General features: G+C 33.8%; 1 protein-coding gene across 2 annotated transcripts in view; it reads right to left on the bottom strand.

Annotated features, from left to right (window-relative positions):
* The window catches only part of LOC144970779 (bone morphogenetic protein 1-like), a 60708-nt gene that overhangs the window by 27690 nt on the left and 18970 nt on the right, over positions 1-14048 (bottom strand). For both annotated transcript variants that reach the window (XM_078910787.1, XM_078910788.1), the window contains exons 6-11: positions 6681-6825; positions 5823-5928; positions 5162-5282; positions 4010-4188; positions 2696-2768; positions 878-1038 (exon numbers count right to left, since the gene is read on the bottom strand). In XM_078910787.1, the coding sequence (XP_078766913.1) occupies positions 878-1038; positions 2696-2768; positions 4010-4188; positions 5162-5282; positions 5823-5928; positions 6681-6825 (785 nt within the window). The remainder of the gene's footprint in view (positions 1-877; positions 1039-2695; positions 2769-4009; positions 4189-5161; positions 5283-5822; positions 5929-6680; positions 6826-14048) is intronic.

Here is a 14048-nt window from a genome sequence, read left to right on the forward strand (position 1 = left end):
GTGTTTAATGAAAACAAAAACCATGAATTAATAATAGTGCTCAACTTTTGGTAAACGGATCTATTTATAAAATATTTCAAGTATAGTTATGATCAACTTCTACAATGTTGTTTCGAGCATAGGAAGTGAAAGTGAAAGTAGATTGCGGTGTTTATTTCGGTTGGCATCGTATGTTTTCGGCTACGCGGTTATGGAGGTTCGTGATTACATTATAGGTGTTTGTTTCTATGTCTGCATGAAGATGTAAATTCGTTTCTTCTGTTGACTGATGCCATGACCGGTTTTGTGATGACGTAGAATTTTTCTTCCAAGCCGAGGTTGCAAATCTTATATGAGGGGGGAGTACGACTGTGCTATGGAGTTGTTTTTCCATGTAATGCTGTGTTGTATGTTTTTTCCTTTGAGGTTCCAATAAATGTGTTCGCTTAGCGTAGTAGAATGTCGTTTGTGTATGTTTTTGAAGGAATATTTATGCAGATTGTATCTTGTTATGAATTAACACTCTGTGAGGTCTATGTATGTTTCGTGTTTCGATGTCTCTAAGCGTGTAACTGTGGCTTGATAAATAACGTTTTGTGTCAGGCAATAATTGCCGTTCAGTGGTCATGTTGCCTGGATCATGCAGTTGCATTTTTTCTCTAGGTTGTCGTTGGACTGAGTTGGCTGTGATTGTTTTCGTTGGTTGTTGGAGGAAATAATGTTTTGCGTGTTTGGCACTCAGGTGTATCCTATTTTGATGGTGTTTTTTGTTCATTATGGGGTGTAGGACGGGGCCTGGTGGGATAATGAAGAAGGTGATGATGATAATGACGATGAGGAGGAGAAGAAAGCAGAGACCACTCAGATACAATGTAAGAATAATCCAGAAATTCCTCACTTGGACACTTGTACAGTTTATTCGCTTGTCTTATGTCTCCTTCACTGAGTCGGTATCTTTGTCCTATTTCTGGCAGGATTGCCACGCCGGGCTTTCGACGCGGAAGGATAGTATCTAGAATGCTCTGCTTAGCGAAAGTATTTCTTGAATAATGCATGATGCTGAAATAAGAAATAAGCGTGATAAGTTATATGAATTAATTTTATATACCACTCATCATCATCATCATCGTCGTCTCATTATCATCGTCATCATCATCATCATCATCATCATCGTCATCATCATCATCATCATCACTATCAAAAACACAAACAAATACAACATTATTACCATGGCCAAAGACAACAATTATCATTATTTTTATCATAATGAACATTGGAAGTTGAGATATATTGTACAGAATTTCACTGATACAAAAACAGGTACAGAAACGAAATATACCAACAACTACATTGGCATAAGCAGTTGATTCATTTTCCTGAGACCTATCACTAAATATCAACATCATTAACTCCATTTACTATCTCCGCGTATCTAACTTTTGCTCGATTTCAATGCACTTTTTTCTCTAGCTGGCTTCATGAAGTAAAATCAAGTTCCTTCCTTTATATTGACGTACTTACAATATCCATCATTGCATAAAGATAGTTACTCGTTTACACGTTTTATATCCTCGCCTATTAAAGTTCGTTATCATTGTTATTTACATACTGAATGTCGCTGAGATTTGTTATGAGATGAGACAGGAAACTGATAGCTATCGACTCAAATTAGACAGTTCGCATTTATGTTTCCCTTGTAAATGCTGTGTAGCATTTGTAAGGCTTATGGTATTCTCATCAATATTATCTATACCGTTTTCAGTTTGTTCTTATATCTTTACTGGTCCTCTAAATCGAGCCATCGTCAACTGACAAAGGAATTAAATTCAACCCTAGATTGAGCCGAGTCTTTTATTCCTCCTATTCTTCAGCAGTTCAACCGGCAATGATTGGGTAACGGGATCTGGTTGATATGGCGGAAATGACTGTGACAGACTAGCAAATTAAATGCAGTGTTACAAACGGTAGCTACCAACGAGTTTTATTTACAGGTCAGATAACCCAAATTATTATGGGCTCATTGTTGTAATAGAAATACTCTCAAACCAATACAAAATAGTATCCATTACAACCGTGTTTTTATTAAGGGCAATTATTGTGTTCAGATGTCAGAGCTGTAAATATGTACACGTAGGTAGCTACCAAAGCAATAGTTAGTTTTCATTTAACGTGATTGAAACCAGAACAAACTTCAAGTACATTAGCATCGTAACTCTAAAGAATTTTATTCTACTAGATACTGTTTAAGGATAAAATTTCATAACAAGATACTATGGCAGATTTAAAATATCTTTGCATTTAAATCGTTTAAAACGTAAGGGAATCTTTTTACAGCAACAGAATAGGAAGCAGAATTCACGACGTTACACCATCCTCTCTTCCGGTTCAAAAATTCTTGGAAGTATGTAACCAGTCCTCCGGACAATGCATAACCCATCAATAGGTTACACATTGAATCATATGGTGGTATGACTAATTTAGTAGCAGGATGTATAGGCAGATTCTTATGATTACGGGACCTAAAAGAGCGAGGATGAATGATTTTTATCGACAACCAGCATTTATTTAGGTTTGATAATATAATTCCATCACTCTGAAACCAAAACATTAGTCTCATTACGGATGTATCAGGTCCCCCGGGAGACTGGTTTAATATTTCCAAAGAGATATGATCCAGTATTTAGACATTACATTATTATTCCCTATTGCTTATTACCTGGCGTAGTCATATGTTTCCCCAAGGGAGTTTATGTCACTTTCGGTCATTTTCTCAAAATTGATTTCTTGTCCTGATGATGAAAACAAAATAAAAGAAAGACAATTTTTCTCTTTACCAATCATCGTATTTAGTTTCTCGATCCAAAATGGATGAAGTTTTTAAAAAAGATTTCCCCATCCCAAAAAAAACTATAGCTGTTGGGCTTATATTGAAAATAAATCAAATAAAACTTGATTAAAACAGGTAGTTCTGTAAATCATAACGTGATATCAAAACAATTAAGCATTTAGAATGTTTGGTTTCTTTAAGCTTCGCTTTTTTCTTTCAATTTTTTTGTTTTGCTTTTTTGTTTTGCTTTTTTGTTTGTTTTGCTTTAGGTATTTTTATATTTGTATTTCTTTACAATTATAAGATAGAGATGCTAACTTTAAATAAAACTTTAAGTGTGCCCCATGTATTGAAATCGATATTGTGTTGGAGTGAACGGAATATTGAAAATGAAGTTTATGATCTAAGCTATAATAATTATATCTAATTATGTAGTCAGTTAACTGCTGTACTCTGGAAAGACACATAATTCTGGCGCTGATATGACCTAAATGTGTTGCAAACGCCGTAAAACCCTTAGAATCAAAACAAAAACAGACACGTAATTTTAAAAGAATGGTTAAAAAACTCGTCCTTCAAATGTCGATTAATTTAATTGACCCTTATCTTGGCCAAAACTCTCAAAACTGGGACATCACGAGGTCTTCCTTAAGTCCCAAATTTGAGAGTTTTGTTTTATTTTTTCCAAAATGACGGTCATTAAATCGATCGGCATTCTTGCCAAGTTTTAAATACAGTATCTTTCCAAAGTATGGCAGTTAACTAGTGAATACACCCCTCCTGAAAAAATAAATGTGGTTTCTTACATATTTTAAGACTAACATGCCACACTTGTAATCGATTTCTCTTTAAATCCAGTTTTTTACACCTGGTTTTCCCCGATATAAAACTAGATTTCGGCAATGGATCATACATTTAATATTTAATAGAGAGCGTTAAATCTAAGCTACTTAGTCAGAATAAATTTGACCAACATGCACAGATTCTATTTGCAGTTCTGACAACCAACGAAATTGTGGGCTTGATTATTGCTCATGGCCATACAGCGCAGCGGGAAGTCGAACTCACTACCTTTCAGGTACGATGCAAAGACCGTACCGCTGAGCCGCCATGCTGATTGGTCACAATGATCACTTCCTACTTGCCTCGATATCCCAAATGTCTCTTCCTACCTTCTTCAATGCCCCAATTGTCACTTCATACCTTCCTCAATGTTATTCCGGATGATTTGGACGTGTCTGTCCCGGTCAGGCCTAGTGTGCTCATGCCAGAATCCAATCACGTGACCTAGTTCGTGGACCACTATTCCAAACTTGTCACAGTTCTTGCCGATGGAGATGGCTTGCGATCCTCTACCCTTCTTGCCCACGTAAGAACAACAACTGGAAGAGATATATTAGGGAAAGTGACATAATCAGATTAAATAAGATTAAATTTATCTATCTTTTAATAAAAATGTTCCTGCTTGAAGCTCGAAGAAATAAAAAACAATTGGAATTTAATTAACGGAAACAGATAATGTGGACATTTTGCGTTTCCGCGTTGTCATCAAAACATGTGTCCATATATATGGATCCTACAGAGGAACAACAACTAGAGGAGACATTATTGCAAAGAGTTTGATAAAACAACAAGAGATAAAAGTTGATAAATCTTGGTGATCTCTCGGGGAAATCAGAATGCTTCTGCTGCTAATATCGAATTATTCAATTAAATATATTATTAGCTTTGCACAGAGTGTACACAAGAACAAATCTTATATGTAAAGGGATTCCAAATAATGGTGACAACTTGAATCTTCATTTCATAACTTAGCTGTCGATATTGTATCTTGACCTCATGTTTTCACTGTTGTCCCGATCTTATTCGACACAATACTCGAAAAACACGTGTTTGGTCAGAAAACTCATCCTTCAAATATCAATCGATTAAAGTGGCCCTCGTCTTAGCAAAAAAAAAAAAACAACAAAAAACCTGCGAAGTCCCAGGTTTGAGAAAATTTTTTGTCAAGATGATGTTAATTTTAATCGATCGGTGATTGAGGGATGAGTTTCTGGTCAAAATTTTTGTTACGTGTTTTTCCAGATAACAACATTAATATCTTTGTGATTCTTTGCTATATAGTTGAATAGCATAAGGATTTTGACCTGTAAATCCCAGTTCCAATTCACATCGTAGAATGTTCATTTCTCCCACTCTCACACCTTTCTCGTATAATATAAATGGCTAATCTGACCAAGGCCGCATGTCTCGTCCAGCATGTTCTTGTTGGCTTAGGGCCCATTGTAAAGTACCTTCAGCCTATGAAATAGACATTGCGCCATATAAAAGCCAGTATAAATATGACAGTCTTACCCACAATCCTGTACAGTAAATGAGATGTAGTTTCTATCACCTGGCTCTTTATCCCTGAAGGTAATGCAGGTGTGGTTTTCCCAATGTCTCATGGCGAGTTGGAATAAAGCTTTAGTGCTACCTGTTGTTGAGAGAAAAGTCTAGAGTTTCATGTTTTCATCAACTGTCAGATATTGGTTATGTGATTAATCTTATCATAATAATTATTATATTAATATTATTGATAATAATAATAATAATAATAATAATAATAATAATAATAATAATAATAATAATAATAATAATAATAATAATAATAATAATGACGGTGATGATGATGATGATGATGATGATGATGATGATGATGATGATGATGATGATGATGATGATGATATTCTAGCCACATTTATCCACCAGCAATAGTGAATTCAAAAATTAAGATTACACCGGCTTCACATAATATTTGATGGTTCTTAACTACTGCCATCAAGCTCAACCCTTTTATTTCTTATTCATAACATGCGATAGCTTTGCTTTCTTATAGTATTTTTGAAGAGAGATCCACATCCTGACAGGCTTTCAGCATTTCTCATAGCAGCTTATGGCAGCGAGTATCAAATGAACTAAACCGTTGAATATTGTTTGAATCCATGAAAGAAAAATGCTTGTATCGATATCTCACCTGTAAAATTTCCACCAATAACAAATGGAACCACTCCATAGTCCCAGAGTCTTTCTTTCTTTGCAGTGGCGGCACGTCGTTTTCGGCTTCTGGTTTGTTGCGGTTCCTAGCATGGAATAAATAAAGATTTTAATAATGTGAAAATGAAATCACACACACACACACACACACACACACACACACAATATATATATATATATATATATATATATATATTTATATATATATATATATATTTAAAATATATTCACATTTATTATTTTATTTCTTCTTTAACTTCAAAGATTTCATGAATATTACTCTTATAAAATGAATATTTTGAATATTCATAAATGAATTAGCAATTATGATATTAATAGAATGCAATTGCACTATTTATATTGGTTTATCTTACAGATATGGTATTGATATTCCATACAGTGGAATACAATGACAAGTATTCAGTTGTACTGATGAGAAATACACATTGCATTAGCCAAATATTAAAACGTCAATCGATATTCACATAGATCTACAAGCATTTTAAAACTACTGGATCTTCAAAAAAAGTAAGCTCCGTTCTTAGCCATTCATTTATAGATTGCAATTCAAACATTAGGACACAAGGAACGGTTTAAATGCTTCATCGTTTATTCTTTGCTTTTAAAAGTGCCTCATTCGGGTCTACAGATTTCATGTTGTATTTCCACTAGTTATGTAGAATAAAAATTTTAATTTACATACAATACAAAATAAAAACATATACTGACTCTTAACTTTTGACATTTATTGTAACCCCACCCACTACCAGTTGTAAAATTATTAAAGTAGTTTATAACGTGAAAATGAAAATCAACTGATAAAAAAATCATTACATACAATAAGTTCCTCTATTGGGGTTGACTTCAATTTCTGCTCCTCTGACACAAGATCTCTGAGCCGTAAATTGAGTCTTTTCCATCTCTTTTTTATGTCAATGACGTCATCTCGGGTGTTACGACACATTTTCGACAATAATGTATCGCTGTTGTGATTGAATAAAAGTGTAAGTGTGGGACTCAATACAGAGGATGGGGAGGGGCGGGGTAGGAGAAGGAAGAGGAGAAGGAGGAGGAGGAGGAGGAGGAGGAGGACGAGGAGGAGGAGGAGGAGGAGGAGGAGGAGGAGAGGAAAGAAGAAGAAGAAGAAGAAGAAGAAGAAGAAGAAGAAGAAGAAGAAGAAGAAGAAGAAGAGAAGAAGAAGAAGAAGAGGTAATGATGATGATGATGATGATGATGATGATGATGATGATGATGATATTGATGATGTGGTTATGGTGATGATGATGACGACGACGATGAGGATGATGATAATGATGATTATGATGATAAAATTCGTATTGGCAACAATGCCCAAAGTGAAAGTATCCGTTTGAAATCATAAGTGACTGTTTTTGAACACATCTAAACATTTTCTATTTGTTTAGCTTTGACATGGTTTGAATGATCTTTTCGGATATATATAATATAATATATATGTCTCATTTTTGCCATTAAAAATGTCCCCTTTTTACAAATAAAAATACAGCAAAAAGAGAATGTAGACATAAGTTTGTATCGCAACTCTTCTCGACACTTGTAAATTATAATGTTCGCATGGAGTCACGATTTGACAGTCCTTGATATATCTATTCTAAAATTAGAACCAAAAATATTAGTTTCTCTTTGTTGTTTAATTGAGGACCAAATAAAAATCTATCCTAATGATTTTATGCTGTTTTGTACTCGCATGTAATTTTAGTTGGTTTTCGTCTTGTTTTGTTTTGCTTATTTTTTTTTCTTTCTTCTGTTCTTTTGAAAAAAAAAATCCTTACTTTTTGTGTTTTCCCTGTTTTAGCGCTCTTATTGAATTTTTGATCTCTTTTCGGTTTCTTTTATTTATTGATTTGTATCTTTTACTTTATTTTTTTTTCGCTCCAAGTGTGATTAGCAAACGACAAAAACATGACAACTCTTGAATTTTTGAGATGCCGTGTGTCTCTCATTAGCTCGACTCCGTACATTGAAAAAATGTTGGCACCCATGGCAATATGACAACTAAGGAATGAAAGAATGCAAAACAATATGCTGGGCCAATGGGAGAAATAGTCCAGAGACAATGGAAGGTATCAGTCGCTTAAATTTCGACAAGTTTGGAGTTGTCCAATTATTTTGTGTAGATATGCCTTTGTTTATTTGTTACAAAACTCTAACCTAAAGTTAATGAATTCCATGGTGATTTTATACACTGACTTCATGGCAAATCAAAGCAGATTGTTGCCTAAATTGTGACGGCTTAAGTAACCGGTAACCACCGTTTTCCTTGTTTTGAGGTTACAAAATCTGGTATAGTTCGAGAAACAATCGCGTCCCACTGGCCTCTTTCAAATCAAAGAAAATGAAATAAGACAACACTTTAAAACAACGCAATAAAGAAAATCATAACTGCGATGATAAATAAGCCCTTAACATGCATCAGAATTTAAATCTATGTAGATAAGTATTTTCTCATTTTTGATTTTTACATTCTTGACATCCAATGAAACAATTAATACATATTTTGAATCCGTGCTTTAACTCATTACGACCCTAACCATATTTTAACTCAAAGGAGACAACACGTTTTGTAATATATGACATTTATACTTATTCTCATATTTAAGCTACGCTATTGACATTTAGTGAAATAAATATATGAATAATTTATTTCAAGGCAAAAAGTATTTCACAATTTACACTGTCTATCTACATTCACTGTGTGTTCTATAATATTTTATTGCAAGTAGTTATCTAGGTCTATGTAAAATTGTGTGCTTTGGATGATTAAACGCTGTTAATCTGAGTCAAATATTTGCGTGGATATTTTCAATACACGATAATGTTCTCTTCATAAAATAACTGTGCACGAAAATCTATACTTATTATGACAAGCCACTCACGAGAAAGATGGAGAGAGAGAGAGAGAGAGAGAGAGAGAGAGAGAGAGAGAGAGAGAGAGAGAGAGAGATGGGAGAGAGATGAAAGGGAGGGAAGGAGGAGGAAGGAAACAAATCAAATCCGCTGATGATGATGATAACGATATCGGTGACGATAGCATCTTGAAGGAAAAAAAATGAATTTAGACCACCTACTCAACAACAAATATGATTTCAGAACATTCAATCGCTAACCTAGAATTACCATATTTATTAATTATTTTAATTTACACTTTTGAGACAAATTCTAGTTGTGACAACAGATCCAACGATTTTCCCACATTTGTTTCGCATTGTAACAATGCGGAACAAATTCTGGAATTCTGGAATCTAAACTCGTTATCTGTCTGTTATTGTAAACCCGCTGTGGATAGATTAGCTACAGCCAGAAAGTGGGTGGCGTAGAGGTAGGTCACTGGCCCCAAGTGGCTTTAAATCGCTGACCAGGGTCAGTTGAAAAATAACTGTCGTATAGAAGGAACGAAGTTGACGTAACTCAGCTTTTTGTTATTATTTGTTAGACTGTTAAAGATTACTTCTCAATGAATTATATCAGTCAGACTATAAATAGTAAGGGATACACACAGTTGTGTGTGCTGTTATGTTTAATTGGCGGGCAGATGTTGTGAGCATTTTACTTGAACGCATAACATATTCAAAACAAATGAGATCCATCCTTAGAGACAGTATTATATGGGGGTGATTTAGAAACTAATAATTACAATGTACATGGTATTATCAAACAAATCGCTTTACACAGAACCTTGGGAAGACAAAGAAAGCAATCATATAGGAATATAATGGAGAGTAAATTACGCACTGCGCTTTGATCTGTGGAAGCCATCGACGTTCTTTTTCCAACTAGGCATTCAACCATGGAGATCATGTGTTGGGGAGTAAGGAAGAAGAAGAAGAAGAAGAAGAAGAAGAAGAAGAAGAAGAAGAAGAAGAAGAAGAAGAAGAAAAAGACGAATATTTTACTCTTTTTCTCTAAATGATTTCAAGTCCTATAAGATAATCATATTATCATGATGCATAAAAATATTTTCGAAAGAAAACCGATTACTTCTAATTCAATATTATCGCTATTCAACAACGTCTGTATCTAAGTAACTCAAGGATACGAGAGAAAAGACAGAATAATCTGTTGTAAGGTTTATTTATTCAGATTGGAATGTATTAAATGTACAGAAGGAAATAAATGAATATTTTGAAAAGAGAAATGCCAGGAATTTGCAACAACAACAACAAAAGAAACCCCCCCCCCCCCCAAAAGCAACTTTCGATTAAGTTTTGCGCTCCAAATTTTGAAAATCAAAATAAATTGGAAAATTAAGTGCAATGCATAATGTCATTGCCGTTTATGAGTGAAAAATGGGTGGCGATATTTGTTTCTGTTTAAAAATCCATTTTTTCCTAGTCATAGCTGAAATTGCAAAGAATTGCTTTTGATTTGTTTTTTTTCAACAATATATCTGTGTATAATAATATCTTGGCCTGGATAATGATTTTCAAATTACGTATAAACCCTAAATATATTTTGCTAATGGGATGGGGCATATAAAGTGTAAAGTGGATACCTTTTAGAGACTTCAACGCTTGAAAAAAAGGAGAAATAATTATGACTTTTAAACTTTTTAATGCACTTTAATATAAGTAGGTTCAAGGCGATACAACAAAAAAAAAAGAATACACGTAAAATATTCACAACTACAGGGTTTTAGGACCATTTTCACCATAAAATATACAAAAGAATTACATGTATTATAAAAGAAGGCCAACAATAGATTTTATATAGGAACAAATACAAATACATCATGAAAATTGCCATGCCTAAACTCACATTTATCAAAGTGCGGTTTTTGTAAATCAAATGTACAACATCGTCAATTAAACAAGCTGTCAACTCTTGCTTCAGACAATTACAATCATAAGAGCAATGATACTTTTCCATATCGCACAATCAACTTCAAACGTTGATGGAAACTAACACCGATGCAATTCATGGGTTAATTATTGCATTCTAAAAAGTAACTAATAAGTACAATGTTGTTTGTGTAAATATCTGCTATTAACAATTAATTAAAGATATTTTCTAAAATTATCGGTTAATTTTTAATCGAATAGAGGGAAAATGGTTGTAACAAAAAGCCGTAGTTGTTTGTTTTTCAGACTAGAAGAGTTATTCCAGATGATATTATAAGCAACTGATCTGCCCACAAAATATCAGGCGTTGTTAACTATCTAGTAATAGAGCGCAGTTGCCACCATTATGGCAACGTGTCCTAGCCATCTTCATCTGCGTCTCTCTATAGTTGTTGTAGCTATGCTCACTTTATCTGCTTACAGGTACTTATTTTAATGCATCTTTAACCAGTGAACTGCCGTACTCTGGAAAAACATGTATTTAAAAATTTGGCCAGAATACTGTTTTATTTTCAAATATCGATTAATTTAAAGAGACCCGTATCTTAACAAAAATCCTTTTTTTTTTTGCCAAGATCAGGGTTATTTAAATTGATCGATATTTTCTGGCCAAATTTTTAAATACATATTTTTCCAGAGTGCGGCAGTTAACTGGTTTAAACCCTCCTATATAAAACTATTTTGATTTGAAACAAGTAATCTGATACAATTGCGATTTTAGCCTGTGATATTTTAGAGAAGAAGGAATAACAAGAGTGAAAAACAAAACATATATATGTATGTTATCATGTTACACCGCAACTGTTGCCCACCGCGCAATTCAAGTGGTAAAAACTGTTTAGTCACATGTGTATCTTTTACAAGATTCCAGGTCACTTATTTCTTAACCAATGGCGAGACAGGCTGAGATTGTTATAACCTAAAGTTTGTAAACAATCCTTTGTGATAAATTTGTTTTGATTTCCGCTGGCAATGGGAATATTTTGCTAAGTGTGCTCAAAACGACCCACATAATGAAAAGTGTTCAGAATTTGAGAAATATCCAACGTCATAATTGGTCATTTGCTCAGCATGACTCATGGTTCTGTTTACAACTTTCATAAACAAAGTAGGGTGTTTACATTTATTGAAAAATGTCCAATTGTTTTACAGCAATAAATCATGTGATCGATGACTAGGTTGGACGAAAACATGAATATAGATTGTGTCTTTTTCGGGGGCAGGGGGCGGGAAGGAGGTTATGCACTAATTCCTGTTTAGCTTTTGTTTACATCGTCCCACTGAGAGTTCGAATGAAATTTCTAGTTATATTAGTTCATGTTATCTCTGCACCGGTAACCGTTCTCCGATTGATGAGGCAACCCCCTCACCTTTCCTAATAAATATGTTCTTCAGCGAGTTTTACCGAAAACAAAGGTGCTAGTTTCGTGCGGCATTAACATTTATTTATATGTAAAGGGGTATCTCGGTGCTCAAAAGCAGTCAGGTGCTCTGCATTTTGTTAAAGCTATGACCGAAATAAGACCGGAAACAAATGTGTACTATTTGGTCTAGGAAATGGGATATAGAATTGGGTTGCAAAAAAAAGGATAAGAATATTTTATCAGTCTTTATGAGCATATGATAGAGTGCAAGCTAATGCAGAGAGATAGATAGATAGGCAGAGAGAGAGAGAGAGAGAGAGAGAGAGAGAGAGAGAGAGAGAGAGAGAGAAAGAGGGAGAGAGAGAAAGAAAGAAAGAAAGAAAGAGAGAGAGAGAGAGAGAGAGAGAGAGAGAGAGAGAGGTAAAACGAAAGGCCATCTAAGTAGTGGTAGTAATGGTAGTAATAGTAGTAGTAGTAGTAGTAGTAGTAGTAGTAGTAGTAGTAGTAGTAGTAGTAGTAGCAGTAGCAGCAGCAACAGTAGTAGTAGTAGTAGTAGTAGTAGTAGTAGTAGTAATAGTAGTTAGTAGTAGTAGTAGTAGTAGTAGTAGTAGTAGTAGTAGTAGTAGTAGTAGAAGTAATAGTCTTGCGGTAGAAGTAGGTAGTAGTAGTAGTAGTAGTAGTAGTAGTAGTAGTAGTAGTAGTAGTAGTAGTAGTAGTGATATTATATTATTATTATTAGGAGTAGTAGTATCAGTAGTAGTAGTAGAAATAGTAGTAGTAGTAGTAGTAGTAGTAGTAGTAGTAGTAGTAGTAGAAGTAGTAGTAGTAGTAGTAGTAGTAGTAGTAGTAGTAGTAGTAGTAGTAGTAGTAGTAGTAGTAGTAGTGGTAGTGGTAGTGGTAGTAGTAGTAGTAGTAGTAGTAGTAGTAGTAGTAGTAGTAGTAGTGGTAGTGGTAGTGGTAGCAGTAGTAGTATTATTGGGATTGGGATGATTAATATCAGCCGTACTAATAGTAGAAGTAGTAGTAGTAGTAGTAGTAGTAGTAGTAGTAGTAGTAGTAGTAGTAGTAGTAGTAGTAGTAGTAGTAGTAGTAGTAATAGTAGCAGCAGTAATACTAGTTGAAGTAGAATTTATTGTTGTTGCAGCAACAGTACTTGTATTTGTGTTTTTAGGACGGTGGTAGTGGTCGTAATCATCATCATCCTCATCTCATCATCATCATCCTCATCATCATCATCATCATCATCATCATCATCATCATCATCATCATCATCATCATCATCAACATCAACATCACATCACCACTTCATCATCATCATCATCATCATCATCATTATTATTATCATTATTATTATTATTATTATTATTATTATTATTATTATGATTATTATTATTATTATTATTATTATTATTATTATTATTATTATTATTATTATTATTATTATTATTATTATTTTTATTATTATTATTATTATTATTATTATTATTATTATTATTATTATTATTATTATTATTATTATTATTATTATTGTTGTTGTTGTTATTATCTATTTAATTATTTATTTTTAAATTATTATTTTTTGTCTTTGGTTATATTGTCGATTTTTTTTTCTTTTTATATTTCGTTTTGTTACTGATTAGTTTTCAAGGTTTCTTTCTTCCTTTTTTTCATTTTGGTTATTTCAGAATACACCTCCGTCAATTCTCTTCTACCTTTTCTCACCACAGTGCCAAACATTCGTGCTAATATTTCCAAATGGCTAATTCTCTCCTCTGCCCTATCAATCCTAACCACAATTTGATCAGGTTCTCCCTTCATGTCAGGGCAATCTTTACGCCATTCTGGCTGGAATCATGACGAAAGCTTCTGATGCTGATTAGTTGATTCCAGATAGATGTGTTCCTTCCTTCCTTCCTTCCTGTTCTAACTGCAACTTCGTTTGCTTTTCAATGAAGTAGCATGATT

The sequence above is a fragment of the Berghia stephanieae genome, chromosome 4, assembly GCF_034508935.2.
Source record: "Berghia stephanieae isolate SIO BIC M18660-M18661 chromosome 4, UCSD_Bste_1.3, whole genome shotgun sequence".
Taxonomy (NCBI): Eukaryota; Metazoa; Mollusca; class Gastropoda; order Nudibranchia; family Aeolidiidae; genus Berghia; species Berghia stephanieae.